The sequence below is a fragment of the Pleurodeles waltl genome, chromosome 3_1 (assembly GCF_031143425.1).
Source record: "Pleurodeles waltl isolate 20211129_DDA chromosome 3_1, aPleWal1.hap1.20221129, whole genome shotgun sequence".
In the NCBI taxonomy this organism is placed as follows: Eukaryota; Metazoa; Chordata; class Amphibia; order Caudata; family Salamandridae; genus Pleurodeles; species Pleurodeles waltl.
In genome coordinates, this window is record NC_090440.1 from 1013875725 (window position 1) to 1013888244 (window position 12520).

At 42.7% G+C, this 12520-nt stretch overlaps 1 protein-coding gene across 5 annotated transcripts in view; it reads right to left on the bottom strand.

The window, feature by feature from the left end:
* The window catches only part of KCNH7 (potassium voltage-gated channel subfamily H member 7), a 1745544-nt gene that overhangs the window by 65430 nt on the left and 1667594 nt on the right, over nt 1-12520 (bottom strand). For all 5 annotated transcript variants that reach the window (XR_011201481.1, XM_069224264.1, XM_069224261.1 and 2 more), the window contains one exon: nt 1866-2071. Coding sequence is in view for 4 of the 5 variants with exons in the window: in XM_069224264.1 (XP_069080365.1) it covers nt 1866-2071 (206 nt within the window). In the remaining variant the exon portion in view is untranslated. The remainder of the gene's footprint in view (nt 1-1865; nt 2072-12520) is intronic.

Genomic DNA, 12520 nt, shown 5'->3' on the forward strand with positions numbered 1-12520 from the left:
ACTAATTATTTTTTATAAATCTCATCCTTAGTTTGCACCCGTACCAGCAGTTTAAAAGGCACTCGCCATGTCATTGTAGCGCAGTCACTCTAACTGGATGTGCACGTGTGCACCCAGCCACTAATGCGTCTCTCAGGGCCCTTGTGTGATTATGTCTCGCCTAGGAAACCCAGACACACACTCATACGGTCATCTTTATCTGCCACTCCATGACTGTCGGCTGCCTTTTGCCCTGAATAGGTTTTGCAGGTGAAGATGCATTTTCATGTATTTTCTGAGGGGCACAGAGCGGGTGGTTCACACAGGATCCTGGTGCACATTGTGCTGTTGATTTACCCCTCTGAAAAACAAGGCTTAATATGACTTTCAAAGAAACGGGCGTCCCTAATTATTGGTGATGCTTTTAACACAACTAGGGGGCATATTTATACTCCGTTTGCGCCGGAATTGCGTCTTTTTTTTTAACGCAATTTCGACGCAAAACTATCTCCATATTTATACTTTGGCGTTAGACGCGTCTAGCGGCAAAGTCCATGGAGTTAGCGTCATTTTTTAGCGTGGACACCTACTTTGCGTTAATGAGATGCAAGGTAGGCGTTCCCGTCTAAAAAATCGACTCCGAGGCATGTGCGTCGGATTTATACTCCCGGGCAAAAATCACGCCCGGGAGTGGGCGGGTCAAAAAAAATTACGTACGGCCGCTTTTGCGCCGTTTTTTAGCACCTGCAAAAGGCAGGCGTTAAGGGACCTGTGGGCTCTGAAGGAGCCCAGAGGTGCCCTCCCATGCCCCCAGGGACCCCCCCTGTCACCCTTCCCCACCCCAGGAGGACACCCAAGGCTGGAGGGACCCATCCCAGGGACATTAAGGTAAGTTCAGGTAAGTATTTATTTTATAATTTTTTTGTGGCATAGGGGGGCCTGATTTGTGCCCCCCTACATGCCACTATGCTCAATGACCATGCCCAGGGGACAGAAGTCCCCTGGGCATGGCCATTGGGCAAGGGGGCATGACTCCTGTCTTTGCTAAGACAGGAGTCATTTCTATGGGGGTTGGGAGTGGAAAAAAAATGGCGCAAATCGGGTTGAGGCGCAAAAATTGCCTCAACCTGACTTGCCCCATTTCTTGACGCCCAAGCTCCATTTTCCCCTACGCCGGCGCTGCCTGGTGTATGTCGTTTTTTTTAAGGCACACCAGACGGCGCCGGCGGCTAACGCCGGCTAACGTCATTCAATAAATACGGCACCCGCATGGCGCTTCAGAATGGCGTTAGCCGGCGCTAATTTTCTTGACGCAAAACTGCGTTAGCGCAGTTTTGCGTCAAAAAGTATAAATATGGGCCTAGGTATCCGAAGGTGTCACTTGACTATCGATACATATTGTGTGTAACAAACTCTCCTGCACAGAATTAGCGTTCCTCTGTTCTCTTGAGACTTCTAGTAGTGAGCGATTTTAAAAAGCATTTTTGAATATTATTTAGCCTTTTTGAACAAACACTCTAATTTACCATAATGACAATATCTTGAAATGCCAGTACATTTAGGCCCGTATTTATACTTTTTTTAGCGCCGCATTTGCGCCGCTTTTTGGCGCAAAACGGCGCAAACCTACAAAATACAATGGCATTTTGCAAGTTTGCGCCGTTTTTGCGTCAAAAAACGACGCAAATGCGGCGCAAAAAAAGTATAAATACGGGCCTTAATCTGGGTGCCCACAGCTGTTTCTCATGTTTTGTTTTCAGGCTTTTTTTGACCCTAAGAGATCTTTTTGTGCGTTTCTGCATGCCTTTTGGCAACATTGTTTGCATCCACTGGTCCCAGTCGTAAAAAACATTTGATGAAATTGAATTTGATTGAAAAAGTTTTACCTTGGAACGTTCATCCCTCAGATTAAAAGTAAGCTCTAGATTTGTAAGAAACTGGTCTGCAAATTCAGGATACATATCCAATACTTCCAATAGGTCTTCTCGTTGAATCTTGTGCAGGTCGCAATATGTTAATGCTCTTACATCTGCGTTTGATTTCCCTGGTTTTGCATAAAGATGAACCATTTCTCCAAAAATGTCATTTTTTCCTAAAAAAGAAGAGCACCAAGTAAATTATAACAAGACATGCCTCATATTCCCTATGATAGAGAATTTTGAACATTTTTAATGAACAGCATTTATTGTTTTCTGGAGAACATCTTCAGTGCTGTGTCGAAATGTAAATAATAATGATCTTTTTACATATAGCTTCATTTAGCGCTTCTGCTACTCGTAAGTGCTGTCCATAAAATGCATAATATTATTCAATTTAATGGTGGTCAATTTAGTGATCATGTATGGATGAAAAGCTGATTCTACCTCGCCTGGATTCCAAGGGAAACAGCTTTTACTACGCAGCCGTGACCACAGTTGCCTGAACCACGCATGTGCCTGAACCATGCAAATGTGTGATTAAGGCACCAGGCATATGCGTGGTTCAGGCACACAGCGGGAACAGCCGGGAGAGGAACGTGGCAGCCGGGTAAGTAGGTCTGGGGTGGGCGAGGGGATATGGTTGGTGTTTTAGGACAGAGGGGGGTAGTTTTTAGGGTTCAGGGTAAGGGGTCGGGTAGTTTTTAGGAGAGAGTGGGGCAGGGACAGGGGGTTAGGGGGCCGGGTTAGCTTTTAGGACAGGGCAGGGTAGGTTTTAGGGCTGAGGTTGGGATAGTTTTTAGGACACGGCTGGTAGGTTTTAGGATTCAGGGCGGGGGCTCAGAGTTGTTTTTAGGACAGGGTAGAGTAGGTTTTAGGGTTTGGGGTGGGGGTCAGGGTGTTTTTTAGGATGGGGGAGTAGGTTTTAGGGTTCAGGTTGGGGTGGAGGGGTTGGATAGTTTTTAGGACAGGGCAGAGTAGGTTTTAGGGTTCAGGGTTGGGGTCTGGGTAGTTTTTAGGACAGGGTGGGGTAGGTTTTAGGTTTCAGGGTAGGGACAGGGGCTTGAGGGGGCCGGGGTAGTTTTTAGGACAGGGCAGGATAGGTTTTAGGGCAGAGGTTGGGCCAGTTTTTAGGACATGGTGGTTAGGTTTTAGGATTCAGGGTGGGGGCTCGGGGTTGTTTTTAGGACAGGGTGGATTAGGTTTTAGGGTTTGGGGTGGGGCGTCAGGGCGGATTTTAAGACAGGGTGGAGTAGGTTTTAGGGTTAGGGTGGGGGTTGGAGGGGTCGTGTAGTTTTTAGGACAGGGCAGAGTAGGTTTTAGGGTTCAGGGTGGGGGTCTGGGTAGTTGTTAGGACCGGGTTGGGTAGGTTTTAGGTTTCAGGGCCGGGGTTGTGGTAGTTTTTAGGACCGGGCAGGGTAGGTTTTAGGGTTCAGCGCGGGGGAGTTGGGGTAGTCTTAGGACAGAGCGGGTAGGTTTTAGGGTTCAGGGTAGGGGTGGGGAGTCGGGGTAGGGTTTAGACAGGATGGGGTAGGTTTTAGGGTTCAGGGCAGGGGTCGAGGTAGTTTTAAGGGCAGAGCGGGGTTACTTCTAGGGCTCAGGGCGAGGGGTATAGGGTTCAGCGCAGGGGCTGGAAGGCTCAGTTTTAAGGGCTGGGGCAGGGTGGATTTCAGAGTACGGTATCAGGCGTAGTGGAGCAGGGTGGGGGACAATTTACCATGCATGTTCCTTTACCAAACATGCATTTTGAACAAAATTTGTTGTAAAGGCATGCGTGGTAAAGACGCGGTTGTTGTTGTGACATGCATGAATCCATCATACAACCGGATTCCAATTCATGACCTGCACATCACTCTCTTCTTTCACTCACTGATCCAGTCTGTAGACCTACGACAATGGAATATATAATTTCTACTCATATTTGTTTTTATTGTTATGCAAAAAGACACAGTTTGTTGGTATCTTGCTTCACGCCATGAAGGAACATAGAGTTTTTCCATGCAGATACATACATTTCTACATGCAGCACCTTAATATGAATTCTGCTTTAGTGTAGTTGAGGAGAAAATGTATTGCCGTCTTGAGACTATTTTTATGTGTGTTTTGCCCTTTTGACTGTAGAAGGTGGCTAAGGAGTTAAGTAGAGCGGTGGTTAGCAGGAAATGGTGAGTAGTGCTTTTAATGAGATTGAATGTGAATTACTGATTTAATGTATTGGCAAAGTAGGTAGTAGGGACATAATACATAGCAAAAACTTGACATGTGTGGTATGCCACCATACACTTTGATATGTTGTTATCCTTTTACTTTTCTGTTCCAAAAGTGATACATTATACGTGTGTGCCCAAATGCATGGAACGCAATTACTTCAATTTCTTCATCACAAAAAATTACCTATAATTGAACCTGTTTTTTAGGAGTATTTTCGACTCATTAAGTGGTAAAAGTATTTTTTTATCGTAAAAGGTAGCTTATCATGGTGGGTTATTTTAAAATAATCAAACAACTAGAAACAGTAGAAATGGCGAAAGTGGAGAAAGCTGGGTGATGAACCGAGTTCTCAAGAAACACTAGAAAAATGTGGTTATAAAAGGAGGGGTACTATTAAAAAATTCCAAATACATCTGGTCATCCTTTCTGCAGTTATACTTTGATTAGCCTCAATGTTGATATGGTTCTTAGTCAGCCATGTTTGTGGTCTAATATATGTTTTGTTTTCTCCCTGTAGCTCTCACCTCTTTTATTCTTATGACAATTAGCTGGAAGGTAAAGACATGTTTTTTTTATGATTGTGATACATTTATAAGACTTGTATTAGGCGTTTTGGGCCTGTCTACAGAAAGCTTTAGGTGTCCGGAAATTCTGATGTCATCAAATCTACCGAACAGGTAAAAAGAGAAAAAGAGAGAGAATGGGATTTATGTCAGCCTCCTTCAGCCATTGGCCGATATGTGTTTGTCTTTGGTGTCCTTTGCTTGGATGGGGTGCAAATCAAGATAGACCATTTTGTGAATAATTACATAGACCCCCTTGTGTTCCCATTACGTTTTAAAGATGAGGAATCGAGTAGCCCCTTTGGTCGACTGCAGATGCAAAATCGACTGTAGTTTGTAGTTGACTGCCAGTGTGCGCTCTATACAGTATGTGCTTTACTGACACGGTGGCATTTCAGTTGGTGATTTTCGTTTTTTGTTTTGTTTAGGATGTGCTGCTATTTTTATGTCTTAGCCTGAAAAAAGCACATTGCTCTTCGTTTATTACCTTTGCTTATTACTTTGTACTTCTTTGCTGTCGAAATAACATTTTAAAATAAGGGCTCAATCTTGAAAACACTAGTAAATCTGCACTCTAGGAACATTCTCTGCAAGGATGCAGAGATTCAAATTATTAAACTCGCACAGGTGTCCTTCCATAAGCATACCTTAAAACTTAAGAGAGACCCCGGTTTCAAAAGACTACTCCTGGAAAAGAACAGTGAATTGTCTTTAATGGGCACGTGCAGGCAGTTTAACATATGTAATTATTTGTTTCAAACCATTTCCGCCGGGCAAGTAATTTTTCTCAAATTGACACCTTCCCTTTACATTTTCACTATTAATGAGGTGGTTCCTTTCAAATACTACTCTAGAAATGTACGCACCCTTGCTCTTAATGGGTGTAAAATTTCAACGATTTGAGTATACAGGGAGTGCAGAATTATTAGGCAAATGAGTATTTTGACCACATCATCCTCTTTATGCATGTTGTCTTACTCCAAGCTGTATAGGCTCGAAAGCCTACTACCAATTAAGCATATTAGGTGATGTGCATCTCTGTAATGAGAAGGGGTGTGGTCTAATGACATCAACACCCTATATCAGGTGTGCATAATTATTAGGCAACTTCCTTTCCTTTGGCAAAATGGGTCAAAAGAAGGACTTGACAGGCTCAGAAAAGTGAAAAATAGTGAGATATCTTGCAGAGGGATGCAGCACTCTTAAAATTGCAAAGCTTCTGAAGCGTGATCATCGAACAATCAAGCGTTTCATTCAAAATAGTCAACAGGGTCGCAAGAAGCGTGTGGAAAAACCAAGGCGCAAAATAACTGCCCATGAACTGAGAAAAGTCAAGCGTGCAGCTGCCACGATGCCACTTGCCACCAGTTTGGCCATATTTCAGAGCTGCAACATCACTGGAGTGCCCAAAAGCACAAGGTGTGCAATACTCAGAGACATGGCCAAGGTAAGAAAGGCTGAAAGACGACCACCACTGAACAAGACACACAAGCTGAAACGTCAAGACTGGGCCAAGAAATATCTCAAGACTGATTTTTCTAAGGTTTTATGGACTGATGAAATGAGAGTGAGTCTTGATGGGCCAGATGGATGGGCCCGTGGCTGGATTGGTAAAGGGCAGAGAGCTCCAGTCCGACTCAGACGCCAGCAAGGTGGAGGTGGAGTACTGGTTTGGGCTGTATCATCAAAGATGAGCTTGTGGGGCCTTTTCGGGTTGAGGATGGAGTCAAGCTCAACTCCCAGTCCTACTGCCAGTTCCTGGAAGACACCTTCTTCAAGCAGTGGTACAGGAAGAAGTCTGCATCCTTCAAGAAAAACATGATTTTCATGCAGGACAATGCTCCATCACACGCGTCCAAGTACTCCACAGTGTGGCTGGCAAGAAAGGGTATAAAAGAAGGAAATCTAATGACATGGCCTCCTTGTTCACCTGATCTGAACCCCATTGAGAACCTGTGGTCCATCATCAAATGTGAGATTTACAAGGAGGGAAAACAGTACACCTCTCTGAACAGTGTCTGGGAGGCTGTGGTTGCTGCTGCACGCAATGTTGATGGTGAACAGATCAAAACACTGACAGAATCCATGGATGGCAGGCTTTTGAGTGTCCTTGCAAAGAAAGGTGGCTATATTGGTCACTGATTTGTTTTTGTTTTGTTTTTGAATGTCAGAAATGTATATTTGTGAATGTTGAGATGTTATATTGGTTTCACTGGTAATAATAAATAATTGAAATGGGTATATATTTTTTTTTGTTAAGTTGCCTAATAATTATGCACAGTAATAGTCACCTGCACACACAGATATCCCCCTAACATAGCTAAAACTAAAAACAAACTAAAAACTACTTCCAAAAATATTCAGCTTTGATATTAATGAGTTTTTTGGGTTCATTGAGAACATGGTTGTTGTTCAATAATAAAATTAATCCTCAAAAATACAACTTGCCTAATAATTTTGCACTCCCTCTATGGGTGTATCTCTTGTTTCCACAGCATCGCTGTCCTAGACGCCCATTTCTGGTCCTTGAAGTCATGCTAAGCATCAGGCATAGAGTTAATACATTTCCAACTGAAAATTAACTTTTTGTTAATTGCAAACGTGATTTTGCACTATTTAATCGCTCCTTTTGCATAAGTAAGCTGATCTTAAACATACAAATGGCTCTGAAAATTGGGTCCTACATTTTTTGTTAGTTGCTTTTATGTAGAAATAAAAGATATCAGTGTTTGGTTCTTTAGACCCTTAAAGTAGGAAACAAAGATAGTTGGAATACAAATGCTGGTAGATAGTGACATACAATAGCTACTTCCTGTAATGCCCTGGGGATGGTGACCTTGCATCTTCTGCTTTATTGTATAATTGTTAAATTTATGAACGAACAGTTTCAGTTTTCAAGCCACAATATATCGATTCTTTGAACCTCACATTTTCCATTTTCTGAAACAGCAAAAATGACAAATTGTGGGCCACTGTCAGATTTATTAGGCAGAGTACACAGTTGTTAAGGGTACAACAATGAATACATACAAATGAGATCATTAAGATAAGCATGCATGCTACTGCAAGGTCATTTGCTTGGGGTCAGGAGCAGTGTTGAGGTTTGGAACCACACTATCAATGCTAAAATAGATTGAAAGTTGACCACTGTGGCATCAACTTGATGATACAATCAAACAAAAATTGTGAAAAAACCTGCATCTGTTCAATCATTACATTTTCCTCTCTGAATCACACACAGGTCATGGAATGAGGAATGAAACATGTCTAGTGTCTAAATTGTGTGTTACTAGCAATTATATATATAATAATACATCACTTGATAAAAAAAACATGAGTTAGACATAAAAAATCACTAGTGGTTTTAACTCAAATGTCTTAGAAGACATAGACAACGCCTAGGAAGCTCACTCTCGGAATTCATACTGGGCATTACCAACGTCAATCCTTTGAGGCTTAAGATCTCATATGAAGGTAAAACTTGGCAACATAATTCAATGAATGGAGTTTCATCTTTTTTAATATGCATGGCAAATTATATTGGCATGTCCACTGTATACATTTGGCAAGAAACTGTGCATCACATAATAACAGAAAAATAAAAAAGATATTCCAGTTAAGTGCCTTCTTATGTCCCTTAGAGATCTAACTATTTCTTGAATGCTCCTTAATCTATATCTGGAACCCCTTGGAGACTCAAATGGTAATTTGCAAATTTCACTGCACCAGAATAATCCGCATCAATAACCCGATACTAGGCGAACCCTGTGTGAAATACATTACATTGATTACCATAGAGCAAAACAAAGGGCAAAAAGGGAATGTTATGCCAACCATTTCAATGGAGATAATAAACACCCAAGACACAGGTCCAATGTCTTTCATGAAATAATAGTCAGAGACACATCAGAGCATACCCCATGCATCAAGAAGTCAGAAATATGAGGATTACCTCTCCTTTTCTGAAACAAAAATAGTTGTAATCTATGAGGACGTTACCATGATATAAACATGAGCAATAAACATACCTCCAAATTCTAAATATCTCTTTTACAAAGAGAAAAAGTTCACTCAACTCCTTAAAGTGCTGGGGACAACAGCAAGATGATTGCTTGTTATACCTGACCAGGCTGACCGGCGGGAACAGTGGTAGGATATTAGCCTCGGCTCCTTTAAGAGAGACGAAGCCAATATTCTAGCACTCCAGCACCCTTCAAATGAGCACTGTCTGCAAAGCAGACATAGCGCATTCTGATGGTGCTGGGCAGGGACCCCCTGAACTGCCTATACCTTGGGTATGGGAAGTGCAGGGGCCCCCTTGATGCCCTTGACACTGGCTTTCCACCAGCCTTTTCATGGCAGAGTCCCTGCCATGAAAAGGCTGGTGGAAAGTGGGGTTGAAATCAGCTAGGTGGTTTTGAGTTCAGCGCTGCCATGGCTGTTTACACAACCAACCACCGTCACTCTGTTGGGATCTATGATCCTAGTGGGGACAGCGGTCTTTAGGCGGGTATGCCTGCCTAAGTTGTAGTGGGTGGTCGGACTGCCTGGAGTCTGGCAGTCCGACCGTCAAAGCGAGTGTGGCGGTCCTCGGACTGCCACACTCATAATGAGGCCCTTAGTCTCACAAATGGAAGTCAAATTCTTGCAGCAGTCAGGTTCCTCATCAGGGGTATAAATGTGCTAATTAAATGCTACAATACAATGCAATTAAATTATTTCAATTGAAAGCCTTTGATATCTTCATCATTGTGTCTGTTCTAGTGTGGTCCTCTGCACCATTTGCCTTAATGTTTCAGTAGAACGTCACTCTCCATTGACACATACACATGCACACAAATTTCCACATGAATATAACTATTCCACTCTTGACCTCTACCTAATATATGTAACTGTCATTGGTTAATTCATGTGAACACCTCAAATTCGCAATAGATTTAAAGAACCAAGGATCTGTAGGCAGTATGTTGCTTTTTGGATAGAAAGTGATGAACATCCAGCATGATTTGCAAAAGATATTCTGTTGAAGCACAAATTTTTACAGATCAACATATTCAGTCATGTGAATGTGTGTGGTTAAAGTTAATCAAAATATAAAAGTGCAGTAAATTGACTGATAAATAAATCAACAGCTACTTGTAAGTTAAAAACAAAAGATCCAGTCCCGAACTTAATATTTTGGGAATGGCAGGCAAAAATGAAAACCTCAATGAAAATCAGAAAACTCATGGGTATCCAAGCATTGCGAATATCAACAGAGAGACTTTGTCTAGGTAAACTCTGTGGTCTGCTGGAGCATGGAGGCATAGGAGCCCCAAACTACGAGCTGTACTATACAGCCAAACAAAAGCAATGGCCAATGTGCTGGCTGTCAGGCACACCCAGTCCAGAGCAATTGTTCAAACAGAAGGATTTAGGGGACTGCTCCACAGTGGACTGGCTCACGGACCCACAGTGGGTCACTCAACAACCCTGTCACTTGGTTAAGACAGCTAAGCATTCCTGGCACACTTATGTCCAAATTAAACAGCTCCAGCCTCTTTAATTATTGAACCTAGTGATGTGGACACTGTTGGCTCTATGTACAGTGACAGACCAACACAACCCCAGAGCATGGAGGGTGGCCATCCTCACAATGCTCTGTCACATTTATATGCATAAATCCTTAATATGCTTTCAGAAAGTTACTGATCAGAATGGCCTGGAGAAGGGCCAGTTCCTGTTGTATAAGGAAGGCACCGTCAACCATGTTGAATGAACTGTGGGTTCTGGAGCGAACAGAGCCTGACCTAATCCCACCCTTTCAAACCATGCTCACCCACGGTCACAATAGGCGTGCAGTTACAACATTATATAGAGCGCAGAAAGACCCCTGCATTAAAAAATGGTCTACCCTGAAAGCAGGTGAGCTGCCTCAACAGGTCTAGACCTTGCAGATCGACCATGTGGTACAGCACTCAAACAAGTATGTAAAGTGTCCATGAACCCCCGCCTGAAATACACTCAATTTAATTATCTGCACCCGACATGCCTTACTCCCCTGTGTATTCATCGAATGCCCCCTTCACGCCTCCAGTGTCCATGTCTGGAGGCGGATTTCCTTGTACTTGCCCAACCATCAGGCAAATCTGGGAAAAGGTGTTGTCAACCTTAATAGACATTACCTGCCAGACATACAGATTGACCCTCTTTGGTGCCTCTTAGAAATTGCAGTGCACACACACAAGAGCCAATACACCAGGAAGGTAATTGACATGACATATGTACTGGCAAAAAAAACATATTGCCATTCAGTAGCAAAAAAGCATATTGCCATGGCTTGGACATCCCTAGAAGCCCCCCAAAGTGGCTCAGGGTACAAGACATGCTCAAATGGGCAAAAGCGGAGGTCACATCCTGGCACATGCAGATACTACACCAGCGAAATGCACCACAACAAGGTGCCTGGGTCACATATCTAGAAAAACTAGTGGCTAAATCTGGCATCAAACATGAGAGATAATGTGTCCCTCAACTCAAGGGACTATCTTGTTTAAACCCACTGTTCCGACCCCACAACCCATGTGCTCTGTGCATGTATGTTACATGCCTTATAGACTCTCGCAGACAGATCAACATGTCTCGCTGTACCATCCCATACCCCCCACATGTGGATACACAATAGGGCCATCAACACCCCTCCCCACAACTACAAGGCCTGCCCCTGCTGAAAGATAAGCAAGGGTAAGTTATGATGCCCCACTACACAAGCTGCAGATTAACTCCTCAGTTTTCAAGTTACAAAGTTACAGCACCCGTTGGGCAAAATAAGATTAGTGTTAGTGAGCTCCTGTGACATGGCACCATCAAGTGAGTATGGTTTACCTAAAACCAACAATTTGGATAGACACTGGAAATACACTGTAAAGTTATGGAGTTATTGTCGTCAACTCTGGCAACTGATTATGACTAACCTGTCCTTGCTGTATATCCGCATTACTGCACTTGAAATGCTCTATCTATCCAATGTGTATGCTGATACCACTAATGAAGAATTACTTGTAAAAAATCAACAGAGCCTTAGTTACTTGTAAGACTTCAAAACCTTACTTTTGGCAGGATGAGCTGTTCTCTATTTGACACATTGAAAGATGATATAAGGTTATTTACATATATACAATATTAAAGATGTTTTGGCATTAACAATTCAAATAGGTTCAGAGTCAAGGTCTGCATGCGTTGGAGAACCAGTCATTCTACTAAGCCATCTAGGTTTCCCCTGTAGATTGCTATCTGATGTGAACCAAGGATGTATACCATTGTATTGCCTGACTACTACACACGTTTTCTGAATTTCCCTACTTATGTCTCACACTGCTATCCTGTCTTGTCACGCAAAAACCTCCTTTCTATCACTTCAGAAGAGGGGATGGAGAAGTAATGTTAGAAGCCAGCCTATTTTTGTTAGATTAGATGCCAAACTAAGTGGCAAGTTTAGGAAAAGTGGTGCCACATCCTATGCAGTGCCACTTTTCTTGTGCCCCTTAGTGACTCCCTAACACCACCATGGATGCGGTGTATTTAAGACTTGGCACACCATGGCAGTAGTTAGGAAACTAGTGTCAAAACTTTTGATGCTAGTTTGGCACTTTGCAAGATTAGTGTTAAAATGTTGACACTAATCCTGCAAAGCACATAGAGACCCATTATTATAAATAATGGTGTGCCTCCTTTTAACGCCTGCTCTGGGCAGGCGTTCAAATGCCACAAAGAAATCTTTTATATTTCTTTATGCCATTTTTTGCCCCTCCCCCCCCCCCTAACAGGGGAATGTCCCCCTTGCATACATTATGCCTGTCGGAGGCATTAGAT